A 27,806-nucleotide genomic window follows, 5' to 3' on the forward strand; every position below is an offset into this window, starting at 1 on the left:
ACTGCAAGAACAATACTCAAAACCATACAAAACAGGTCAACAAAATGTACAGAAATGTTTAATTTAGTGCCCCATTCATTGGTTGAAGAAGTCCTCCCCCCCCCCCCCCCCCCCATCTCAACATGATTTCCTTGTATCTGTTACTCTGTTCACTTCAATGGATTTCTGTTTTTCTCCTTTTTGTTGCCCAGGTGCAGACCAAAACACATTCTCACACTTTTACCTCTTTCCTTGGCTTCAGACTGGGAAAAGAAATGTAGCTGTGGGAGTGTATACCCATGACAGGTACTATCAAGCAATTTGACACTTCTCAAATCCACATTCAATGCTACATATCAACATATACTCTTGAACTCCTTTCTAATGACAGGAAATCATGAACTCAAAGCTGGTCCACTTCCTTTGCTGTATTCAACATAGCAACAAAATACTTCCTTCTCTCCACCTCTCCCTCTTTTCTGAGTCCAAAAACTTGTATGCTTTCCAACTTAACCAGTTCTGACAAAATGCTTTCAACTTTATTCTCAATAGCATTGCTTTCTCCACAGATGCTGTCTCACCCAATAAGTACAAGTATTTTCTATATTAGATGAGATTATTTTCATAAATGCCAAGGTGCAACGAAATTCCTTGCTCCCATGAAGGACACAGGGGAAATAGTATACATAGCAATAATAAACAGAACATGTTGTTTTAATTGTGCCACTAACATTAAACTCAATAACAACATCCCTAGGTGACCAATGTACACAATTCACTGCAGTGAACTCCTAAGTTCATTTCCTTTCTGCTGCCTAACTTTTGTCCCAGTTATAACAGTGTCTTTAAAAAGGACAAGCCAGCTTAGCAGATAGGCATAACTAACTTGTACATGAGCAATCATGAAAGAGATTTACTAGTGCATGGAAAAAAAACAATTTGTTCATCAATTTAAATCCATTTTAAAATTTCAAATGAAAAGCTATCTATTAACCTACCAAGTGTGCACTCTTTTCCAATTCTTGAGGAATGGCAAATGTAGATGAAGGTGCTTGTGTCAGTGGCCATGCACCGGCCTAAAATAATTGAAAATGTGCTTCAGTATTAAAAATTAAGAGGATACAACAAGTCTGTTAATATACAAGTCACATATAACTCACAAGTCTTGGTTATTATCTAATTTTCTAACAGATTTGCAAAATGCTAAAAAAAAGACCTTTTCTGACTACTGTACATTTATTCTCTTTGATGCTCAACAAAACAAATAGCAGACAAGGAATCCACAGTGCAATCCCTTATTTGTAACGAAATAAATCAATAAGGTATTAAATGTTTTTCCTGTTGGAAAATATATGTGACTGTACAAGCTTTACAAGTGGCTGTGAATTATTTCATAAAGGAAGTTGGAAAGGCTGGTGTAGAAGATTAAGGTTATCGTGCAGTCTAACCTACCTGTAGAACATAGATCTGAAAGCTGATTCCAAGATCTATGACAGTGTCCTGTTGTCTTAAAAAAGTGGCTGTAAATTTGTTATTGAGGTCAGCACTGACATTCATATCAGTGTACATCCTATGAAGTTTGCTGGTAAACTCATATCCACAGGCTTGCTGCATGAAATGAATAAAGGCTTTTGTTATAGCAGAAATGAATGCTTTTACATCAAATAACATGCAACCATATCCAGACTACTTTTCCTGAGATGTCTTTCAAGACGTTCAATTTCATCCCAATTCTTTTAAAGTACTGAAAATGTTTAATGCACTGCTACATAGACCTGACAACAACCCAAATTAATGGTTAAAGTAATTTTCTGGGGGAAATTATTAACTTTGTAGAACATTCCTTTTGAAGATCAATTAATTTTTAAACCATCTTTAAATTATTCAAGAATTTAGAAGAAATGTTATAAATGTAACGCAAATTTAATGACAACAGAAATCATAAGTTCTTCAAGTTCAAAGTAAATCTATTATTGAAGCAGGTATATATTATCATATACAACCTTGACATTCGTTTTCTTGCGGGCATTTACAGGTAAATACAATAGAATTTACAAAAAAACAACACAAAGCCTAGCAAATAACCAGTGAGTAAAAGACAAACTGTGCAAGTAAAAAATAATACCGAGAACATAAACTGTAAAGAGTCCTTAAAAGTGAATCAAAAGGTCACAGAATCAGTTCAGAGTAGTGGTGACTGAAGTTATCCGTGCTTGTTCAGGAGTCTGATAGTTGTTGGGTAATAACTATTCCTAAACCTGGTGGTGTGGGACCTAAGGCCTAAGGTACTTCCTGCCCTATGGTATTATTGAGAAGAGGCCATGGCCTGGATGGTGAGAGTCTTTGATGAAGGATGCTGCTTCTTTTTGGCAGTGCTCCATCTAAATGTATTCTATGGTGAGGAGAGCTTTGCCTGTGATGGACTGGGCTGTGACTACCACTTTATGTCAATAAAGAGCATCCTGACATATGCATCTTCACGTGTTCTGGCACTTAACTAGTTTTTAAGTTTTCAAGGGAAGGTACATACATTTTCCAGAAAATCCAATTGAAAATTGGAAAAATAAATTTTCTTTTGAAACATTTGTTTCATTTTAAATCATATCTATGGTTTAAAATAGTTAACAAATGATTCACAATTATGCACAAATTTTGTATTTTTCTGTGCTCACATTAATACAAAGATTTACAACATTTCAAAATGAGTAGCATCAATTAGTTTAATTAAAGACCTTTAGAATTTACAGTTTCAGGTCTGAAAAGAAATAGAGTTGTAAAAGCAACTCAATTTTACGAAGCAAAAACCAAATGGCTTGAGGAACACAGAGGGTCAGGCAGCATCTGCAGAGGCAGAATGATGGTCGTTCTCTACATCCAGCACATTATCCTTTTGTATTTCTGCCAGCTGCAAATGGATACCATCAACAATTATGATCCCACTTGCCTTTTTCTGCTATCCACAGGGACCTCTCCATGACTCTTTGGTTCACATCCACCCCAAACACTCTTTCCCTTCCCCTACAAATGTAGGAGGTGTGACATTTACCTTCATATCCTCCCTCACCTCTATCCAGGAAACTAAAAGCCCTTTCATGTCAGGTAAAGATTCATATTTAATTCCTCCAATCCCTTCTCTTATTCATTATCCACAAACAGCACTATTGTGGTTGGCCTATTGTTTCCTCCTGCTCTTGCCCCACTGAACATATAACTTCAGACCTCAACTTGATCCTGTCTCACCTTTGTTGAGACCCTTCCCACTTACATTCAGAACACTTTGCATGCCCTCCATCACTTTGTCAACTGGCAATTCCCTGGGTCCCACGGTCTCATCTTCACAATGAGCTTCCACCCTCATTCAGAATCTTACCCTGCACAACTTCTCTTTAGATTCCTTTCATTCTGCTGCAGCTACTCAAATTGGCCTGAGTGATGCTTGTTTTCACATTGGATATGTGGAATAGATCTAGTTGCAAACCTATTCTGACGCCACTTCCCAACACCGTTTCCATTACATTGACTGCATTTGCATTATGGCTGCCATCTGCAGCTTTATCACCTCTGCAGTTAACTTCGACTGTGCACTCAAATTTACTTGGCTAGTTCTAACACCTTTCTTCCTTTGCTGGAGCCTCCTGTATCCACTTCAAGAAACAAACTATCTGCTGACATTTACTGCATCTTCTACCACTCAGTTTTTTTTAAATACAAACACCATCCCTTTCTCAGCTTCATTATCTCCATCATATCTGTTCCCAAGACTAAACTTTTCATTCCAGCACATCTGAAATTCCTTTCTCATGAAACATGGCTTTCCCACTACTGTGGTTGATAAAGCCCTCACTCATATTTCCTCCATTTCCCATACTTGAACTCTCACTGCACCATCCTGCAGACAGGACAGAAAGAGAGTTCCTTTGGTCCTCACCTTCCACCTGACCAGGAGCGCCTGCATTCAGCGCATCATCCTTTGTCATTTCAGCCAGCTGCAATGGTTTCACAACATCGATCACATCTTCGCTCACATCCTTTCTACTCTTGGCAGGGATCACTCTCTCCCTGATTCTCATGCACGTCTCCCAACCTGCCCAGGTGAGTTCCTCTAGCAGTTTGTGATTTGCTCAGATTATGGCATCTCCCCCAACGTGTCTCTAAATTCTAACAAGTCATGTTTGTCCAATATATCTAGACAGATATGTTACAAACCTTGAGTTTATTAATCATTGCTTCCTCTGAATCCATAGACATAGAGAGACCATGTATCAATCGCTTCGCCAACATTCTGGCATAGAACTGAGATTGGAGAACAAGTAAAATGAGCTCAAAGGTGGGAAATTGCAAGAAATAAATGACATTAAGTTGCTTACAAGACCAACTTTGTTGTTATTTAATGTGCTGATCACCAAATCCCACATGAATCACTACGTACAAATTGTTCAGTACAAAAGCAAATTTCTCCAGTGTAGATTATGAATTCAGAAAAATCTCGTTTTCTTATAGTTTGCTTAAATCTTCCGTGATTTATCAAAGATAACTACCACTTACTTTCTGAAAGACATCTTTGTCATCAATGTACTTGAAAACTGTAATGAAACTAGTCAGTTTGTCCTCAACTTCATTTTCTGTCATTCCTTTTGCAGATTTCTTTAATAAGTTGTCACAGTATTTAGCTAGCTGTGAAGAAAGTTGAATGAAGAGATTCATTATGTTTTCAATCAGTGTAAGTTATAAACCCTGATTTACTATTTTTTATCCTTGTGTTAGTTCGATCCATTCTTACTATTTTGTCATTCAACCAAATGAGAAGGGAAGTAAATGTAGAATTAGTAGACACCACAGGGACAGGACCACAATATCTGTGTGAACACAATGTTCAATCAAACTAAATCTTTTCTGCAAACAAGAGAAAATCTGCCACTGCTGGAAATTCAAGCAACACACACAAAATGTCTCAGCCCGAAACATCAACTGTACTTTATTCCATAGAAGGTGCCTGGTCTGCTGAGTTCCTCCAGCTTTTTGAATGTGTTGCTTAAATCTTTTCTGCTTCCACATAAACTATATCCCTCCATTCCCTGAATATTCACGTCTTTCGAAAAGCCTCTTAAAAACCACGTGCATATGTTTCCATCACTATCGTTTTTACCTGTTCCACATACCTAGTATTTTGTGTGTAAAAAAAAGATTTCAACTCCACCTTCTCCTGATGTGCCCTGAAAGTTGTATCTCATTTTCTATTTTAATACATGTCACTGCTAATTAGTTGCTAGATTCATATGCAAGCTCACAAAATAAACTAGACAGTGAGTGTGGGAAGAGAGGGAAACATCACAACCATCAACAATATCTGCAAACAGATGCTCCTAGAAAGTTATATAACCAGGAAATCTGTAAAATTAGATAGTCTCCCTTGCAGCTTTGGCTGAGAAAAGCTAACAAAGGGTCAAGTATAATTCATGCCTGGCACCAAAGATCGCTAGCTACATTTTTAAATGACGAAATCAAAAGGGAAGCTGAAGACAAAATACAACTCAAATGCATCACAATCTTGCAGCAACAGGTAAATGTGATGCTGCAGCATTCTTGGAAGGGCAGTGAAAAAAATGACTTTTAAAGCAGGGGTTCCCAACCTGGGGTCCACAGACCCCTCAGTTATTGGCACTAAAAAGGTTGGAACCCCTGCTTAAAAGGAATATTGAACTACAAATGGTCATTCACTACGAACATGCTTGATCTGCAGGTCATTTCTAGAACTTGTTCATCAGAATTCCAGTACCTGCAACACTTTGTTTTCTCCAGATCAGGAATTGTTTTGAGGATACGTAAGCCTCCCTGTAACTGTTAATGTTTGTTCAGAACATAAATGCAAAACTTGGAGACTTCTTTTTTAAACATGCCTTCCAGATATTCAGTCAAAGAGGTGACAGGTAAATGCAGTTTCTTATGCTTGTCATACTTACCAGTTCAGGAGCCTTGCAAGACGACTTGGGCTCCCTATAGTTTACTACTGATGTTAGAGCCTGTAAGATAAAATATAAATGCTTCAGAGAATATTTCCACAAGGACATAAACACCATCATTTTCCTTCATTGTTACTTTTTTAAAAATCAGGTTACAACTCAGTGAAATCCGAATCAACATACAGAAGGGATATGTGTAAATTCAGTTTTTAAAAAAGCTCTTTTGATCATGAAAGCAGATATCAAACATCTCCATCTTATAAGAATGCTACTTGATACCTTTTGAGAAAAGCATAGTGTTTTCACATTAAGGGCCAAAAGCAAATACAGTTCACGCTCTCCAGCTTTGCCAGTGGAAGCAGGCTACTTGAATTTTTTTGGGCAGCTGCTTGGTTATATAACTAGGTTTCAAGAATTCCTTGAAGAGGTATAAAGCAAGGTAGTTTTGGGTAAGAATCTCAGTATTTAGGGCTCGCACAATATGAGTACTCAGATTGAAAATGTGGTGCATTGCATAACTTTGTATAATTACCTAATAGTTAGCAAAACTGAAATATATAGCTCTTCTTTGATGAATACATGTTCATCAAGATAAATTCAATTGATAATAAACCTTATTAAGATACACTAATATACACAGACAACTGAAATTTTGTTTGTACTATGGAATTGTGAGTTAACAAATATTTGAGTAATGCATCAGACATACTCAAATTCTGCTCCATTTCCAAGAGGTTCTGTGTGAAAATGTTTTAAAATTTAAACATACCAAGTGACTTCGTCAAAGAGGATGAAAACACAAAAATCAACTGTTCATAATCTCTGACCAGAACCAAATGCAATTTATTTTAGCAAGCAGGATTTCATGACAAACATAAATCCAAGGAAAACAGTCTGGGATTCCACCACCAGAGGTCACTAAAACACCTTCCACAGAGAGAAGCTGAATTTTCTCTTTAAAATTTTTTACATCTTGCTAGAGTACACCATAGACCTGAGCAGATAATTTCGAATAACTGCTGGTTACAGTACCAGAACATCTCAACACCCAAGGTAAAACATATTTTGAAGAGGTACTTTCTGCTTTATATCTTTGGAGTTTCAGAATACCGTTCAGAGCCAAAATGGGAGGAACTCCATGCAGTAAATTGAAGAAACTTGGTGCCATATGATTCTTCATTTAGTCCAAAACAGCATCAACAGAAGTAGTAGCTCAATGAATGGGCTCAAATCTGATTTCTGGGCTTCTTAGTCATCTCAAGCAATACAGCAAACCGATTATCAGCACGCCAATTTTTATGAAATCCTGGTGGTTCAGCATCTGGATCATTTGACTGCTTCCTATTGTTTCTTTACACTTATGGAATACCCATTCCCAGGCTCCTTTTAAACTCAAGAGTCCTGTTCCTGCACTCCTTTTGATTTCCATGGCTCATTGGAAAATTTACTATACTACTGCATAACATCTGAAAGAAGTATATTGGTGTATTAATGGAAATAACATCCATAAGCCTGTAAAGTCTGCCAATCTGGCATCAAAGTCACTAGTGTGCTGGATTTTTGGAATTCCACCGTACTTGCAGCTACTGTATTACCAAAAAAAAACACGAACCAGCAGCTGGAAGAGAAAATAGCCATAAGTCAGAGAGAGATAAGGGTCAGATCTGGTCTCAGACAAAAGGTCTCAACCCAAAAACAAAAACTGTCCATTTCCCTCTCAGATGTGGCCTGATCCACCGAGTTACTCCAGGAGTTTGTTTTATGCATTGACTTAGTTTGTCGGAGAAACATGATATTAGGGCAGATGCTTGGCTATGGGGATAAGTTTGAATGCTAATTTTAAAAGGTAGAGAAGCCAACAAGTTTTGAATGGAAATTCTGGAGTTTACTGTGGAAATTCCCAGGTTTCGCACCCTGGAAATTAAATCCACAACTGTCAGCAATAGAGCAATTAAAATTGAGGAATCTTACTGTTCCCATCAACCCATCTTATGTTCTTTATTAATCTCTTCACCTTTTTTTAAAATCAGCTGCCATAATCGACAGCCCTTGGGCGCCTCTACCTCCCAGCCTCTATCACTAATTCCACCCTTCCCTCTCCCACCTGATTTCATCTGCCAATCAACCCCCTCACCAAGATCCACCCACCCTACTCCATCACGTTTTTATACTGGCCCTTTCCCCTTTACTCTTTGAGTCCAGGTGCCAAATGTTCTTTTTCCTCTGCAGATGCTACTTGTCCTACTGAGTTCTTAAGCAGTTTGCTTCCAGCATCTGCAGTCACCCGTTCCCCATGATGGTGAGTTTAGAATTCACAGGTATGGTCTCAAGCTAAGAAGCTGGCTTCTACATTTTTCCATAGGTGACTGTGAATCTTTGGAAAGCTCCAATCCAGAGAACCATGGACGCTGAACCATCAAATTCAGCATCCAGAAATCAACAAGTCAACAGAAAGGTCAATGACCTGTCTAGTCTTATTGAGGGAAGAAAGTTTCCAATTTCTGTTAAACTGCTAGAAACAGGCAGTTTTAGTCATTGTATCAATACATATTTAGGATCTTATTCAGCCTGAAATATAGTGCATTCTGGTTAATTTGACCATCAGTTAATCAGGAAAGCCGCTTATTTGAGACAACTCTTAAAGAACAAAAACAAATTGAGAAAATAGCCGGGATTCCTTTCGTTTATTTGGGAGACCATGCTGCTGAATTGGGACAGGAAACCGCTGCCGAACAGTTTTTAAATAGCATCAGTTGTGTGGGCTTGTGTTCAAAACGCAGAGGTTTTTATCACTGATAGGTGGTGAGAAATAAGCAGGAGGATATTTCAGAGCTATTTTGCTCACTGCAGTTTGAAGCATTGAGGCTTTGAGATGCCAGAAGCAGTTGATGGTATTCACAATCATCTTGAATGTTACACTGAAAATGAAGATTTGGAGGATGCAATCATTGATAGCACTGTATGAAGGCAATCCATCATCTACAGTGGGTGTCTGCCCTGATTCTGTTCGTTTACAGTCAACCAAAAGAATGCAGCAGCATACACTGGATGAATTCTGTCATAAACAATTTGGAACTAATACAGTTTTATGGTACTGTGGTAGTATTGATAGAAGCATTTAAATACATTGCAGTAGCATTTAAATACATAATTTACTCAATTCACAGGGTAGTTTGTCTATTTTTAAAAAATAACTTTTTAACTATTTCCATGAAACTTCAGCTAATTGGGACAGCTACTTAATTGGGCCAAAATGTACTGGTACCGAAGTGTACTAATTAACCAGAAGTTTGCTTACATTCTAATTAAGCTCTAGAAAATTGCTTGGAGTGTCAGAATTGGAATTTGACAAACTGAGGTTACAAAAGGGACCAGGGACAAGAGTATTGATGTTGGGTTATTATTGTCACAGTACAGTGAAAAGTTTGTCTTGTATTGAGCTAGAATAAGGTAAAACAACAACAGTGCAAAACAAAGGGTAAAAGCTACTGAAAAAGTGCAATACAGATAAACAATAATGACCAAGATCATAACAAGGTAGATTGTGAGGTCAAGAGCGCATCTTCTTATACAAGAGATTTGTTCAAAAGTCTGACAACAGTGGGATTGAAGCTGCAGATATGGTTGGAGGGAATTTTCACTCATATAGTACAAAACTTCAATCAAACAGCTTGACAATTTCAAGACAATGGAACCAGTGAAATAGAGCAGGATGTTGTCAGTGTAAATGTGGAACATGATGTTCTTCTGAATGTCCCCATACACTTGAGCAACAGACATGCGAGAAAGTGGATTCTTTAGCGATTTGGCTCCTTGCTGAAGCTAACACTGATTTCAAGAATTTTAAATCAGACATATTAATGATAATAACGCTCTAAGATAAAATCCTTACACAAACTCTTCACTATTTTAAGCAACTTACTTTATCAAGTGCACTCATAAAATGCTGATCACCATTAAGGACTGAGCTGATAAGTTGAAGAAATTTACCGTGAACTTCAAGAACAGATTCCACAAACAGCGTAGGCATCTGATTTAAAAACAGAAGAAATATTACTATCAAATGGGGAAAGCACATGAAAACATTAACATTTGAAGGTTTTACATCAAATTGTTTCCCTCAGCACTGTAGACCACCCAAGGATAAATCATACAAACATATAATACTTTCAGTTCTCTCCACCATGGTGAGCAGAACTGTGAGCAAAAGATTTTTTAAAACCTCATGTTTCTGATCTTCTTCCATGTACTCTCTTTCTATATATACTTTCACTGTCCCTCTCTTCTCCATCAAGTTTGTGTTGTTCTCTCACGTATAATTTCTGTATATATCTAGTCTAGATATATCTATATTTTGTCTAGTCTTACTCATTCTTGTTCTTTCCACTTTTACTGAGGTGGTCTCCAGACACAAGTCACCATACCAAAACAAACCACACAGCTGATTCCTACACTCCATCGCCTGATTAGTCTCCAGACGGTACTCACCATACCCAATCCTAACCACAAAGCTGCTTCCTACCATCTCCATCATTTAAAATTTGGATAATACTGCCAAAATAGATAATGCACAAGTTTAAATTCTGATGCAACAAATAAATATTTAATAAGTGCCCATTTTTATTCCCTTCTGAAGGAAACACTCAGACATTTTGGACAATAAAATGTCCGAACCACCAACTTTTTCTTTTAAGGTGCGTTTTCTGGGAACTTCCTTTTATGAATATATTTTGAATAAAATGTCATGAATATAAATTATTCCACATGATCATAACTAGTAATGATAAAAAGACTTTCACTACATTTCTTTATCAGTTCATTAATCCATATCACCCATACAATTTAAAGTAATACACTGTGTGGTGTCATAGCAGAATTGTTGCAGGGGGCATTGGCTCAAAGGCTGGTTAGTGAGCAAGGGTTTAATATTCACCAGCAAATATTTTGGACAGCAGAGTTGGGTGTGTGGTTCTGTCATGTATAGTTGACTTAATTACTGAGGGAACTGCAATGAAGCTTCTTCATAGAAAATGTGGTAACATGGATACTAAAATGGAAAAATTTGCTTGAGTACTGCAAAATATTTTGTAATTAACGTGATGCAACATCCTTATTCAATTGTTTATACAATACCACTAAGGGAGATTTTTCAGAGCGTAAAAGCAAGTTCAATAATTTAAAAATATGCTCCAGCTGGGAGTGCTGTGGCCTGCCCCAGCGCTCTGTTAGGAAGAGCAATAGTCTGCCCCAGGGCTTCAACTGGGAGAGCAGTGGCCTGCCTGGAGCTCCAGATAACCAAGTGTGTAAGTACACAATTGGAGTATTATGCTCAGTGCTGGCTGCCACACATTAGAAAGATAAAAAGCCTTATACCAGTGCAGTTCTGGTGTCCATATTTAAGAAAGGACATACTGGCTCTAGAGGCAGTGCAGAGAAGGTTCACTAGGTTAATTCCAGGAATGGGTGGGTTGATGTATGATGAGAGGTTGAGTAGATTGGGACTCTACTCATTGGAGTTCCGAAGAATGAGAGGCGATCTTATTGAGACATATAAGATTGTGAAGGGGCTTGATCGGGTGGATGCGGGGAGAATGTTCCCAATGATGGGTGAAACCAGGACTAGGGGGCATAATCTTAAAATAAGGGGATGCCGTTCCAGGACTGAGATGCGGAGAAATTTCTTCACTCAGAGGGTAGTGGGGCTGTGGAATTTACTGCCCCAGAGAGCTGTGGAAGCTACTACGCTCAATAAATTCAAAACGGAGATAGACATTTTCCTGGATAAAAATGGCATTAGGGGATACGGTGAGCGAGCAGGCAAGTGGACATGAGGCTAGGTTTAGATCAGCCATGTGATCTCCTGGACCAGTTTTCGATAGCCTGGATGGGTCGGAGAGGAATTTTCCAGATTTTTTCTCCTCAATTGGCAACTTGGTTTTTTTCCCCCGGGTGATCACATGGGTTTGGGCGGGATGAATAATAAAATAAAATGGGCGGCATGGTGCCCTGTTGGTTGGCACTGTTGCCTTGTGGGATTCGGTGAAAACTAGAGATAAGATTGGATCAGCCATGATCTTGTTGAATGGCGGAGCAGGCTTGAGGGGCCGATTGGCCTACTCCTGCTCCTATCTCTTATGTTCTTATGTTCTTACAGAAGGCGCAAAATTATTTCCGTGTTGAGGGACTCATTAGGTGGTTAAATTGAAGAAGCAGTGGTCGTTGTTCTTGGAACAGAGACAGGTAAAGAGAAACTGTCTCCATTGATGGAAGGATCAAGGACCAAGAAGTACAGAATGAAGATCATTGGTAAAGGAACCCAAGGTGATGAGGACACAGCATGGAGGGCCTGGAATGCACAAGCAGGGGCCATCGTGGAGGCAGATTCAATTCTAACATTAAAGATTCAATTCTTAAACTACAATAAACATCAGACAAAATTTTAATCCCATGAATCAACGGTGAGACTATTTTGAGCCCTCTTTATTGTAGGTATATTCTTGCCTAAATGAAGAGGCTAAACTGCGTGCAGTAAAATAAATCCGTTAAAGGAAAACTGTTAAGACTTACAATTATTGTTGGGACAGTTTCAGATTTTATTGTAGCTGTCCACATTATTCCTTGAGTCTATCTAATTTCTATGAAAGTTTATATCTAAATACATATTGATAAAATCTTCCATTTACAAAGACATTCTGAAAACACACAACTTCCACAGGACAGCTGGCTATATATTTTTTGATAATTGAGACACCCATTTTGCATAGAGCAATATTTTTGTAACCATCAGGAGAGATGTGTGACTTGCTTTGGTTGAAGGATGATTTTAGGCAAACACATTGGGCCAATTCAAAAATAAAACCCAATGGGAATTTCATGTCATAATTGGGAAGAGGTCTGAATATAGCTCAGTGTTGCCCTTGAGTTTCAAGTGAATGTTCAATCTCCAGTCCTTAACTGAGATTGCATACAGAACCTTGGATGTGAACTAAATGATTTTACAAGGTGTTATTCTAAATTACTTTAGATCCTCTTTGTTTAAGACAATGAAAACTTTTAACAATGAAGAGATTATTCATTTTATTCAAATAGACATAAAACTTATTCAAGGATAGATTTTTTCCTACTATCAGCGAATATTCAAGACAGTGAAAAATATGGAATATAAAGCAAGAATATTGTCAGATCATTCCCCCTTGATAATGACAATGATAATGATGGATAAGGAGGAATCGATTTACAGATGGAGATTTAATTCAATATTATTAAAACGTCAAGATTTTTGTGATTTTATGAAAAAACATTCAGGTTTTTTTTAGATACAAACTCACATTCAGTTGATGATAAATTTATATTATGGGAAGCGATGAAGGCATATTTGAGAGGCCAGATAATAAGTTATACTTCTAAAATTAAGAAGGAATATATGGTAGAAATAGATCAATTGGAAAAAGAGATTACATAATTAGAAAAAGAATCTCAAAGATATATGACAGAAGAAAAACAAAAGACAACTTGTTAATAAGAAGCTACAGTATAATACACTTCAGACATACCAAACAGGAAAAGCAATTATGAGAACTAAACGGAGATATTATGAACTAGGTGAAAGATCACACAAGATTCTTGCTTGGCAGTTAAAAACAGACCAGGCTTCCAAAATGATAAATGCAATTAGAACAAGTGTAAATAAAATTACTTATAAACCTTTAGAAATCAATGAAACTTTTAAAAATTTTTATTCTGAACTGTATCAATCAGAATCACAAAATGATATTGTTGAGATAGAAAGGTTTTTATCACAAATAACTCTCCCAAAATTGAATTCGGAAGAACAGAAGGGATTAGATGTGCCTTCTACATTAAAAGAGGTCGAAGAAGCTCTAGGATCACTTCAGAGTAATAAATCTCCAGGAGAAGATGGTTTTCCACCTGAATTTTACAAAAAGTTTAAAGATTTATTAATTCCTCCTTTTATGGAGCTAATACACCAAGCGGAAGGAACGGATAAACTTCCAGAATCTTTTTCGACGGCTATTTTAATAGTATTGCCAAAAAAAGACAGAGATCTTTTAAAGCCAACATCATATAGACCTATTTCTTTGTTGAACACGGACTATAAAATAATAGCAAAGATTTTATCTAATAGATTATCTAAATACTTACCAAAATTAATACACATGGACCAAACAGGATTTATTAAAAATAGACACTTGGCAGATAATGTAACTTGGCTACTTAGCATAATTCATTCGGCACAAAAGAGGGAAGAAATGAGTGGCAGTTGCTTTGGATGCAGAAAAAGCATTTGATAGATTGGAATGGGATTTTTAATTTAAGGTATTGGAAAAATATGGATTAGGAGTATCTTTTATAAAATGGATTAAAACCTTAAATACTAACCCCAAAACTAAAGTGGTGACAAATGGCCAAATTTCAACATCATTTCAGTTAACAAGGTCAACTAGACAAGGTTGTCCATTATCACCTGCTTTATTTGTGTTGGCGATAGAACCATTAGCTGAATTAATTAGAACTTACTCAGATATTATGGGTTTCAGAGTTAATCAGGAGGAATATAAGATTAACTTATTTGCTGATGATGTTCTGATTTATCTAACTAACCCATTGCATTCGGCAGCTTCATTTTTGACTGAATAATCAAAGAGTCACTGAAATACAAAACAGTGAATATGACAGCAGCAGATAAAAGTATGGTATTATTTTTCAAGCTGATTTGCTTTCTTTTAAAGAGTAACTTGTCAATGGAAAAGAAGGCCATTACACCACAGGAAGAGAAACAATCTCAGTCATAACCAAGGCCAAGGAGATGGTGGTGGACTTTAGGAGATCTAGGCCTCATATGGAGCCAGTGATCATTAATGGAGAATGTGTGGAGCAGGTTAAGACCTACAAGTATCTGGGAGTACAGTTAGACGAGAAGCTAGACTGGACTGCCAACACAGATGCCTTGTGCAGGAAGGCACAGAGTCGACTGTACTTCCTTAGAAGGTTGGCGTCATTCAATGTCTGTAGTGAGATGCTGAAGATGTTCTATAGGTCAGTTGTGGAGAGCGCCCTCTTCTTTGTGGTGGCGTGTTGGGGAGGCAGCATTAAGAAGAGGGACGCCTCACGTCTTAATAAGCTGGTAAGGAAGGCGGGCTCTGTCGTGGGCAAAGTACTGGAGAGTATAACATCGGTAGCTGAGCGAAGGGCGCTGAGTAGGCAACGGTCAATTATGGAAAACCCTGAACATCCTCGACATAGCACCATCCAGAGACAGAGAAGCAGTTTCAGCGACAGGTTGCTATCGATGCAATGCTCCTCAGACAGGATGAAGAGGTCAATACTCCCCAATGCCATTAGGCTTTACAATTCAACCGCCAGGAGTAAGATATGTTAAAGTGCCGGGGTTGATTGTATTTAATGTATTTAAGTAAACTACTTAAGAACTTTTTAAAAGCTATTATTAATGCTTTTTGAGAGAGTGATTTAGATGCATATATTTTTACTGAGTTAAGTATTGTATGTAATTAGTTTTGCTACAACAAGTGTATGGGACATTGGAAAAAAATGTTGAATTTCCCCATGGGGATGAATAAAGTATCTATCTATCTATCTATAACTACTGTAATCATGTGCATAAGCTACAAACAATCTGATGAATGAGACTAAAAATTGTACACATCGTAGCATTGTCTCCAAACAGTAAATAAATAAAGCACAATATGTTTTAATGATGAGGACAAGGAATCCTCAAGAAATACTTACATTTTCCTGAGAGAGGTTACTGATGGATCTAAGGCCCTCATCATGAATATGATTCTGAAGCTCTTGGATCATGTGAGGTAAACCATTTGAAACTGCGCGAAGTAAAGTATAGATGTTTGCCATATCTGCTTGAATATGAAAGTGAAGATGGAATGGGGAAAAAGCACAAGTTGTTACTGGTCAACAAGAGAGAAAATGTCTTCTAATACGAGTAGCAAAAAGAACCAATTTACTATAGAGTCCAAAGCATCAAAATGTGGTCTCTCTCTGGTAATTGTTAGAATTAATAATTCAAAGTATATTAACCACAAATTTTCACAGGGTCATTTTTAATTTCTAAAAATAAACTGATAAAAGATGGCATAGAACTCCAGCTGGATGGTGTCCTTGTGGCTAACTGGCCTCACCAGCCACTTCTAAGGTATTTTGTCAATGAGAAATAGATAATAAATGTCAAGTTTTGTCAAATGAGTAAAAACTGCAGGCACTGAAAATCTGAAATAAAAAGAAGTTATACTTGAAATACACATTTGAGGATAGTACCCACTGAGCTCTAGTAGGTCAAGCTCCTACAGAAGTGAGGGCAGAAGAACTTTTGTTGATGTTGACACTTTGAGGTTCCAACTGGAATGCACAGAAGAAACGAGCACTGATCAATGAGCTCATAAAATGTAAGAAAATTCTAAAGTAGAAAATCAGGAAGGCAGAAAGAAGACATGAGGTTGCTTTGGCAGATAATGTGAAGGTAAACCCAAAGGGTTTCTACAAGTATATTAAGGGTAAAAGGATAGTAAGGGACAAAATTGGTTATCTACGTGTGGAGCCACGCGACATGGGGGAGATCTTAAACAGTTTTTTTGCATCAGTATTTACTCAGGAAACCGGCATAGCGTATATGGAAGAAATGGAAACAAGCAGTGGTGTCATGGAACATATAAAGATTAAAGAGGAGGCGGTGCTTGTTGCCTTACAGCAAATAAAGGTAAATCCCCCGGGCCTGACATGATATTTCTTCAGACCTTGAGAGAGACCAGTGTAGAAATTGCAGGGGCCCTGGCAAAAATATTTAAAACATCCTCAGCCACGGGTGCGGTGCCGGAGGATTGGAGGGTAGCTCATGTTGTTCCGTTGTTTAAAAAAGGCTCCAGAAGTAAACCAGGTAATTACAGGCTAGTGAGCCTGACATCAGTGATAGGTAAATTATTGGAAGGTGTCCTGAGAGATCGGATATAGAAGTATTTGGACAGCCAAGGGCTGATTAAGGACAGTCAGCATGGCGCTGTGCGTGGTAGATCGTGTTTAACAAATCTTGTAGAGTTTTTCGAGGAGGTTACCAAGAAAGTAGATGAAGGTAAGGCTGTGGATGCTGTCTATATGGACTTCAGTAAGGCCTTTGACAAGGTTCCACATGGGAGGTTAGTTCAGAAGGTTCAGACACTAGGTATCCACGGAGAGGTTGTAAACTGGATTCAAAATTGGCTGTGTGGGAAAAGACAGAGAGTGGTAGTGGATGATTGCTTCTCAGACTGGAGGCCTGTGACTAGTGGTGTGCCTCAGGGATCTGTACTGGGACCACTGCTGTTTGCTGTCTATATCAATGATCTAGATGATAATGTGGTAATTTGGATCAACAAGTTTGGTGATGGCACTAAGATTGGAGGCGTTGTGGACAGCGAGGATGGCTTTCAAAGTTTGCAGAGGAATCTGCACCAACTGGAAAAATGGGCCAGAAATTGGAAGATGGAATTAAATGCAAACAAGTGTGAGGTTTTGCATTTTGGAAGGACAAATCAAGGTAGGCCATACACAGTAAATGGTAGGGCACTGAGCAGTGTGGAGGAACAAAGGGACCTGGGAGTTCAGATACATAATTCCCTGAAAGTGGCATCACAGGTAGACAGGGTTGTAAAGGTGGCTTTTGGCATCCTGGCATTCATAAATCAAAGTATTGAGTATAGGAGTTGGGATCTTATAGTGAGGTTGTATAAGATACTGGTGAGGCCAAATTTGGAGTATTGTGTACAGTCCTGGTCACCTAACTATAGGAAGGATATCAGTAAGATTACAAGAGTGCAGAGAAGATTTACTAGGATGTTGCCGGGTCTTCAGGAGTTGAGTTCCACGGAAAGATTGAACAGGTTAGGACTTTATTCCTTGGAGCGCAGAAGAATGAGGGGGCGGATTTGATAGAGGTTTATAAAATCATGAGGGGTATAGACAGAGTAAATGTGAGTAGGCTCTTTCCACTTAGATTAGGAGAGATAAATACAAGAGGACATGGCTTTAGGGTGAAATGGGCAAGATTTTGGGGGAACATTAGGGGGAACTTCTTCACTCAGAGAGCAATGGGAGTGTGGAACTAGCTGTCATCTGACGTGGTAAATGCGGGCTCACTCTTAAGTTTTAAGAATGAATTGGATAGATACATAGATGGGAGAGGTCTGGAGGGTTACGGACTGGGTGCAGGTCAATGGGACTAGCGGAATAAAGTTTCAGCACAGACCAGAAGGACCAAATGGCCTGTTTTCTGTGCTGTAGTGTTCTATGGTTCTATGGAGTAATGGCAGAAACAAGCAATGTTATAGAGATGAAAACATGGGAACTTCATGATAAGCAGCACATTCACTTTCAACCTTAATATAAAATAAAAATTCGTAGCTACACACCACACACCTCATGATCTCACGTTGCATTTGATAACGTACCCCATGCAAGGCTTATTGAGAAAGTAAAGAGGCATGGGATCCAAGGGGTCAATGCTTTGTGGATCCAGAACTGGCTTGCCTACAGAAGGCAAAGAGTGGTTGTAGACAGGTCATATTCTGCATGGAGGTTGGTCACCAGTGGGGTGCCTCAGGGATCTGTTCTGGGACCCTTACTCTTTGTGATTTTTATAAATGACCTGGATGAGGAAGTGGAGGGATGAGTTAGTAAGTTTGCTGATGACACAAAGATTGGAGGTGTGGATAGTGTGGAGGGCTGTCAGAGGTTACAGCGGGACATTGATAGGATGCAAAACTGGGCTGAGAAGTGGCAGATGGAATTCAACCCAGATAAGTGTGAAATGGTTCATTTTGGTAGGTCAAAATGATGGCAGAATATAGTATTAATGGTAAGACTCTTGGCGGTGTGGAGGATCAGAGGGATCTTAGGGTCCGAGTCCATAGGACGCTCAAAGCAGCTGTGCAGGTTGACTCTGTGGTTAAGAAGGCATACGGTGTATTGGCCTTCATCAATCATGGAATTGAATTTAGGAGCCGAGAGGTAATGTTGCACCAATATAGGACCCTTGTCAGACCCCACTTGGAGTACTGTGCTCAGTTCTGGTCGCCTCACTACAGGAAGGATGTGGAAGCCATAGAAAAGGTGCAGAGGAGATTTACAAGGATGTTGCCTGGATTGGGGAGCATGCCTTATGAGAATAGGTTGAGTGAACTCGGCCTTTTCTCCTTGGAGCGACGGAGGATGAGAGGTGACCTGATAGAGGTGTATAAGATGAGAGGCATTGATCGTGTGGATATTCAGAGGCTTATTCCCAGGGCTGAAAAGATTGTCACAAGAGAACACAGGTTTAAGGTGCTGGGGAGTAGGTACAGAGGAGATGTCAGGAGTAAGTTTTTCACTCAGAGAGTGGTGAGTTCGTGGAATGGGCTGCCAACAACGGTGGAGGAGGCGGATACGATAGGGCCTTTTAAGAGACTTTTAGATAGGTACATGGAGCTTAGTAAAATAGAGGGCAATAGGTAAGCCTACTAATTTCTAAGGTAGGGACATGTTCGGCACAACTTTGTGGGCCGAGGGCTTGTATCGTGCTGTAGGTTTTCCTCCTGCAGGCACTTTCAGTCACTTGATCCAAAATAAGTGTATGCATCTCCATGCAATTGCATATTTTAGAACATTAACAACACAGTATTAAAATATGATAGTTGTAGTTCAACTTGAGAAAACAATTGAAAAAGGCAATGAAAAAGCAGATGAAGCTATGTGATGCCAGATGAATAAACTGGATCCATCTTAAGTTTTTGCTGGGCAAAATTCCAGTTCACTTGCAGCCCAATTATGAGACATGTGGACAGAGTTGCAGAAGCTAAAGACTGAAAGTTATTAGCATCAATCCCACGCATATGGATGGAGTTTTAAATAATTTCAGGTGAGTGGGCCAAGTTTACAAGTTGGAAAAATCTTGAAATTAGCTCCTAGTGACATAATAGTAGAGGTAAGGTTAAGTTAGAATAAAATGAGAGGAGAGTAAAGCTTGCAGCAAGGAAATAACGTCACTGACTTAATTTCTTATGCAATCACTTTGAATAGGAAGAAATTAATTGCAAAGAAATGGACCTAGTGAGCTAACCGGTGGGGAAGTAGCAAAAAAAACTCCCAATCCTATTTTGTACAGACCAATGACAAAACAAAAATCTTTTGACAGTCAAGTAATTATAAACCGATGACATTACTCACCTTCTCGTCTTTCTTGCTTAATGATATTCTGGCATTCTCCATGTAGAAAATGCAGATGGTCTGCTACCATTCGTTGCTGGCATTCGTGAATCACTTTGGCATACGAGCTAGGATGCAAGTACTTTCGGCATCGAACTTCTTCATCTTTCAATCTTGCTAAAACCTGCAGTAACATTAGTGCACTGAACATTCTCATCTTTGAGTTAAGGTCCAAATGATATTTATTAAAAGCTGGTGAAAATAATTATAAGTTTATTGCATACCTTTTCCATATACTGTGAACAGTTTGCCTCTTGAAGGAAATTTGAAGCTTCTTGTTTGTAATACTCTCCCGTTTCCTGCAGAAATGGACCTTCGAAGAGATCCTGATAAAACTGATATTGGAAGGACAATTGCTAAGTAACAGAATTATAGTTTACTGTATAAAAATGTCAAACAAATGAAGGCATATAATTGTTCTAACAGAATCAGATTTATTATCACTGACATATGTCATGAAATTTGCTGCTTTGTGCAACACAAACAAATCACTACAAGAAATATAAATAAACAATTAAAAAAGGGATTAGTGAGGTAGTGTTGGTTGGTTCATAGATTGTTCAGAACTATGATGGCTGAGGGGAAGAAGCTGTTGCTAAAATTTTGAGTGTGGCATTACATACTCTTGTACTTCCTCCCTAATGACGGTAAAGAGGAAGCGAATCACATCAGCAAGTGAATCATCATAGCCATTTATGCTGTTAGCTTTCGCCTTATCAGAAACAATAGAATGCAAACACTCCCTCAACCATCATTCCCTTAACTACACATGAAATTGCCTTTTTGCTCTCATGATTGCCTCCCGTAGGTCATATCTTTTCTTTTTTTGACAAGTGTTACATCAGTTTTTAAAAACAGATGTATTGAAATACAAGAAACAATGCACTTAAAACATTTTATCACTAACATACTGGGCTGCAATTACTTGTGTTTTGTTGGTAGTTCCATGTAGTAAGTGCATGCAAGCTTTCGGAATCCTGCAGAAACTATAATGTGATAAACTTTCTGGCCCAGCTCCACTGCAAAATGCACTCTCCTTGCAACCTGATCGTACAGCAGTGGTTACTTAGATTAACTGCTGAAAATAATGCTCTCAAGACAGTCTGCCAGCCTAATACTGAATCAGGATTGTTGAACTGCAGAGATGAGGAAGAACAAAATATGTTTTGTTTAATGTGTCAGATTATTTGGCAGTGTTTTTAAGTTTTTTGTTTGATATTTTAAAATTGATTCTTTAAATATTAATTTGCTTTCTGCAAGTTTCTGAATGTTATAGATATTGAGAACACTTGATTGCTTTGACAGATGGAGGCAAGGCTTTGTCAGCTATGCCTTGGCTTGTTCCGACCAAATCATGACTCAATGTTGACTCAGTTCTCGTACTATCTAGGCCAACAAGATTAGCTTTCCAGATTTAGAACTCGGTCAGTAAGTAAGCAGTAAGTGAATGTGGGTGGCAATTGCAAGCAGTGGGCTAGTAGTTCACATCTCTTCCAGTTAAGTAATTGATTATATTCTAACAGTGATTATGTCTAACAAAATGGAATTTTGTCTCGCATAGGCAAGGGACCATATTTTAATTAATCATTACAAGTTTCCAAGGGGCAATAAACAGTTATAGCATTTAATTCTATTGGAGGTCTTAACAAGACACAAAGTATGCATACAAGGTCATTTTTCAGAGTTCTGTTTCAATCAGTACAGAAGCGCAAATCTTTGGAAGCATGAATGAAAACTCATTGAAATTTTGATGAATAGTACATATTAAAAAGTTAAAATCAAAGAGTTGAAGGATGCAGAAAAAATTAGCAGAATATTATTTGACTGTAGATTCCATTTCAAATATATATTTAAAACCACATCTCAGAACTACAACTGACACTGCAAATTAATAGATATTAATGCTTTGTGAATCAAAGTACTATACACCATCTCACTGCCAAGACAATCTTCCAATTTCTGCAGATAAAATTATGCGTGCACTCCAAATTGTAGGAAGGCATTGAGTACCAATCAAGAAACAAGACTGAGTTCCTCCCGAGTTCCAGGAGGAATTTAATTAAAGAGACCTAGATAAAAATAGCACCAGTGATGGCTGTGAAACCACTGGACTGTCAATAAACAAGCTCGAGCTCCCAAATATCCTTCAGAGAAGGAATATACCAACTTAATCTTGCCCATATGTGATTACCTGCACACAACTGACTCGTAATTGCTCTCCAAAATGACAACTGAATAACAATTGCAAATGGTGTGTCAATGAAGGAATTACAAGAAAAGTTATGCCCATTTTAGTATATATAAAAATCATTTTTCCTCCTTTTCTGAAAACTGTGTACTTCACTGGCGTAACCTCATTAACCCATAAAATTCTGCCATTACAATGTTTCCAAAAATTACAATCGATAATTTTGAAATTTGCTTACCTTAAGGGGAAACTTTTTCTTGTACTGTTCAACATGAACAAAGGAGTTAATAACCCCATGGATTACTTTTTGATTTAGATTTTCTCCACAACGATCACTGTCACAAAATGTTGAGAGTAAAATGTAGCAAACATCTTTTCATATTTGTTTGGTTTCAATCCTTTACTTTAAGCACAGTAGTGGTTCATTTTTAATGATAGGAACAAATAACCAGTGTCATACAGAACTAGACATTGTGCTCTCCCCTCTCACTTCGATACTAATACTTCCGACAACTTAAGATAACACTTCACTGAGATTAAAAAGTACATGTAAAAACTGCCCATCTTTTTGGACAAAACATAAAGCAAAGGATTAATCTGTATTGTAAAATGTACGTTAAAAATGATTTTTGAAAGTAAAAGATGTGATTATTGATACTTCTTCCTCCATTAACGTCATTACTTCACAGAATGATTACATCAAAGGAAGTGGCCAACTGACCCACTAAGTCCATTTTGACTCTACATCCCATTAGGCTCCTGAATCAAAGGGGGCAACTTCACTTTCCCCATTAATGAAATGCTCCAACAAACTATGGATTCACTTTCAAGAACTCTTTATCTCATGTTCTCAATACTTTTTGCTTATCTATTATTTCTTTCTTTTTCTCTTTGCAGTTTGCTGTCTTTTGCATACCAGATGAACTCCCAAGTTGGGAAAACTTCCTTCTATCTATTTTACCAGTACTTTTCATGATGTTGAATAACTCTTCCAGATTCCCTTCTCAATATTCATCCAATAAAGCCCGATGCAAGCTTAAGGAATAGCACCTTACAGACTTTCCATTTTCTGGATTCAATATCAAATTTAATCATTTTAGTTAACATTTTCTCTGGAGAGTTCTGCTCTTATCTATCCAGCTGTAACATTACTTGTTTTTTTTCCCTTTCTCTCTCTCTCTCTCCCCCACTCTGCCTGATCTGTCAACTGGATGCCCTCACCAACCGCCATGGCAATACTCACCCCACTTTATCTCACAGGTCCTACTCAAGCATCCCCTACCTCTGATGAAGCTTAATCAACTTGGATTCTCACTTTCCTAGCTCTGATGGAGGGTCTTGATTTGAAATGTTAACTTTCTTTCTCTTTCCTAAGTTGTGTTCCAGCATCTATTTTTAATTATTATTTCTAGCATCTACATTTAGAAAAAAATTCATCCTTCTCTTAGCAGAATATCAACACCCTGTCACAAACAAGAGGGAATCTGCAGATGCAGGAAATCCAAGCAACACATACAAAATGCTGGAGGAACTCAGCAGGCCAGACAACATCTATGGAAAAGAGTAAGCAGTCAACATTTCAGGCTGAGACTAAGAATAGATGAAAGATCTCGGCCCTAAATGTTGACTGTTCATTCTTTTCCATAGATGCTGCCTGGCCTGCTGAGTTCCTATCAACACCCTATTCTAAGTCTATTACAATTCTCTACATGGTTCAGTATGCTTCATTTTTTAGCATCATAGAGCTTAAAAACAGACCCTATGGCTCAACTGGTACATGCCAACCATTTCCCCATGTTTGGCCCATATCCCACTGACCTTGTCCTCTCCATGTACCTGTCCAAATCTCTTTTAAATGTTATTAACATACCTGCTTCAACCACTTCCTCTGGCAGCACATTCCATATATGGAACACAAGGAAAAAAGTCCCCCTCAGTTTCCAAATAAATGTCTTTCCTCCCACTTTAAACTTGTCTTCTAGTTCTTGTTTCCTCAACCTGAGGAAAAGACTCAGTGCATTCACCCTACCTATGACCCTCATGATTTTATGCACCTCCATAAGATTACCCCTCATTTTTCTGTGTTCCAATGTCCCAGTCTGCACAACCTCACTCTCTACCTCAGTAACACAAAACATCCTCAGAAATCTAAGTGAAATCTGAAGAAAAGGGACAAGTTACTCACTTTTTTTTATGTTCAAAATGTGTTAAATTAGAAAAATCAACTTGCATTTCCTTGTAATTTATTTTATGCTATGTGCTTCAAGATGTATCTTGAACATGATAAAAGTTTAAATCATTGATCGGTTACTCCAATGAGCCTTTTTTGAAAGATTCCTATGGATAGGAAGACTTCTCAGCACCACTTAATTCATTTTAAATTTCAGGCCCCCATCCTTCCTCACTTCTCCAGCCACAACATTTTATCTCCATCCAGTTCATCTTTCAATTTCTAAATGAAATGGCCCCTGACTCATATTGGTATTATTTCTGCACAGAAATTCCAAATAGTTGCTCTATAAACTGAGATCATATACACACAGCAAAATGAAAATAATAAACTACTGAATAATTCAACAAAGCTCTCCTCACAGTCAAATCCTTCAATGATTCCAGCATATTCTGGAACATAGAGATCACTCCAGAGTACTCTCCACAATGACAAAATGCACGAGAATGTGCACAAGGCACATTTTCATTTTCAAGTTCCTCAAGCCAAACTACTCAAATAGGGTTGTCAGCTTTGAGTTTTGTTCCACCATAACTGAAACCTATATCATTTCAAGATTCAGAGCTTTTATGTTCCAGGAACTGAACATTTAGGTATATTTGCTTAGGCAGCTTACAAACCAATGATGTTTCTTATTTTTTTTAATTTCAGGTCACCCACACACCCTGGTATTCTCCTCCCACGAACACACACTCATACATGCTCTCGCATGACAATTTACCTTTTCACTTTATTCAACTTTTTCTTCTCATAATGGAACTGGTTTCACCAGCCCATCATTCCCTCCCAGTCTGGTTTCACCTGTTACCTACCAGCCCCTGTCCACCTCTCCCTTCCAACCGGGCTCCATCTGACTGCTATTCACTTCCCTCTCTTGTTCCACCTATCATCTAGCAGCCTCAATCCCAGCACCCAACCATTCCATCCATTATATACTACCAACCTTTCCTCTTCCCTCAATCATGCTATAGAACTTCCATCCCACTTCACAAATGCATTATTTGTTCCATATTCCAGCATCTGCTGCTTCCCAGATCTTCATTTTGGCCATAGAATTACATCTGTGCAACAATACTATCAATCTCATGCATCCACTGTTACAGTCCTACAAATTGTTCTCCATCAGTTTCCAATCCAATCCCCTTTTGGAGCTAATGGTTGATTCTGTTTCCACCCATCTTCTAGACAGGGAAGTCAAGATTTTAACCACATTAAAAAAAACCTTTCTGCATTCCACATTTAATCTCTTTGCCTAAAATCTGTGTCACCTGCCCTTGAACCATTAACCAATGGATATAGCTTGCCATTATTTTCTCTGACTATATTACACACAATCTTCTTCATTCCCAGACTAAATTTTCTTCAAATCCAAATACAATCACCTCTTAGTTTATCCTAACTTGGCCACATAAATCATATTTCCTTCAAAATAACATAAAATGATCATTTATGACCTTATTTACTCTTTAGCTCGTGCATTCTTCTCCACTCCTTCTTGACATCAATCTCTAGACATTCCCAATATGATTCCACTACCATTTAACTCACCTGTACCCAAAAAAATAAACGGCTCCAAGATTGATTTCTCTTCTCATCCTAACAAAGTGCCCAAATTTTATCATTGTACTCTCACAGAGTAAACTTCCATATTTCTGGAACATTACCAAGTTTCAAAGCCGCTACACTACCACTGCCTTCTGTTGGACTCAAAGTCAATACTAGAGTGTGGATAACTTCTTCCAACTCAAAAATACAATCTCCAGACTTTGGTTCTTAATTCTATCTCCTCCTTAAATTCTCATTCAATCCAAACCTGTGTCCAATTTCTGTCCAGATCTTCAGATTCATTGTTCTAACCATCATCAACTCACTTCAACATGCTTCCATGAAGTAAAAATCAAAAATTGTACTTCCTATCAAATCCTATTCAGTACTCCCCTTGCGAGCCTAAACTACTGTCAAATCTGTTCAAAGTTCTCCTGCCATGCCTCGTCTTGCATTAAATCCATCATCCATCACAGTCACTGAGCAACCTCAAAAAAAATTGTCCAAATAACCACGCTCAGGTGCATTTCATTGCACACTGATATTCCCCACAATTTCTGCCATTTCATCTCCCAACTCATACCAGCCTTCTCTTATTGAGTCTGGAGTTATCTATTTAACTCCTTTTACCTGGCAAATTGTGGTCCATTCACTAATGGCCCCCTCAACATTTTCAACTTACTATTCCAGCTCACTGACTTTTATGCTGCATTTTCCACTAGAAAATACTACAGTTCTCTCAAATACTGCCTAACATTTTTCCCTCAGCCAATATCATTGAAACAGGTTGTTGTTAATTGTTTTCAGGGACTTAGCCTGTACAATCTAAGTACCACAAAATCCAACAGTGGAACAAAGAAAACACTGTCATCAGAAAGCCTCTTATGAGCCGTTTGGTACTTCTGGACATAATGAATCAAAAGAAGATACAATCAGTTGGTGAGTGAGATTTAATTTAAATCCTTGGGGACTTCTTTCTATACTAATGTGAAATATTACACCAACCAGATAATTTTATATCTGATCATGCAGCACTAAAAAGTAAGACTGACACTGCGCCAACCATCTCTTATAATATTGTTCCCTCTCCAGAGAATAATGCAAGCTTTGTCACACTTAACTGTCAAACATTCAGGCAGTGACAGGGAATTATAGGAAAAGATTCTGAAGCACAGAATTTATCAAATCTTGAAAGGCAGAGTTTAACCAAAATTAGAAACACAGAAAACCTGTTCGGCTGTGGCGAACATGTCCTTACCTGAGAAATTACCTAGGGTTACCCAATGCCCTCTATTCTTCTGAGCTCCATATACCTGTCCAAGAGTCTCTTAAAAGACCTTATCGTATCCACCTCAAACACCATCGCTGGCAGCCCATTCCATGCACTCACCACTCTCTGAGTAAAAAACTTACCCCTGATATCTCCTCTGTACCTACTTCCAAGCACCTTACAACTGTGCCTTCTCAAGTCATTTCAGCCCTGGGAAAAAGCCTCTGACTATACACATGATCAATGCCTCTCAACATCTTACACACCTCTATCAGGTCACCTCTCATCCTCCATTGCTCCAAGGAAAAAAGGATGAGTTCACTTAACCTTTTCTCATAAGGCATGCTCCCCAATCCAGGCAACATCATT

General features: G+C 38.2%; 1 protein-coding gene across 1 annotated transcript in view; it reads right to left on the reverse strand.

The window, feature by feature from the left end:
* Nucleotides 1-27,806, reverse strand: part of cul2 (cullin 2) — a 63,437-nt gene that overhangs the window by 17,517 nt on the left and 18,114 nt on the right. Inside the window, exons 7-16 of the mRNA XM_073054822.1 lie at nucleotides 22,631-22,727; nucleotides 20,429-20,539; nucleotides 20,166-20,328; nucleotides 15,708-15,832; nucleotides 9,862-9,969; nucleotides 5,940-5,999; nucleotides 4,525-4,653; nucleotides 4,186-4,272; nucleotides 1,432-1,587; nucleotides 978-1,055 (exon numbers count right to left, since the gene is read on the reverse strand). Coding sequence (XP_072910923.1) covers nucleotides 978-1,055; nucleotides 1,432-1,587; nucleotides 4,186-4,272; nucleotides 4,525-4,653; nucleotides 5,940-5,999; nucleotides 9,862-9,969; nucleotides 15,708-15,832; nucleotides 20,166-20,328; nucleotides 20,429-20,539; nucleotides 22,631-22,727 — 1,114 coding nt within the window. The remainder of the gene's footprint in view (nucleotides 1-977; nucleotides 1,056-1,431; nucleotides 1,588-4,185; nucleotides 4,273-4,524; nucleotides 4,654-5,939; nucleotides 6,000-9,861; nucleotides 9,970-15,707; nucleotides 15,833-20,165; nucleotides 20,329-20,428; nucleotides 20,540-22,630; nucleotides 22,728-27,806) is intronic.

Source organism: Hemitrygon akajei, chromosome 8, assembly GCF_048418815.1.
Source record: "Hemitrygon akajei chromosome 8, sHemAka1.3, whole genome shotgun sequence".
Taxonomy (NCBI): domain Eukaryota; kingdom Metazoa; phylum Chordata; class Chondrichthyes; order Myliobatiformes; family Dasyatidae; genus Hemitrygon; species Hemitrygon akajei.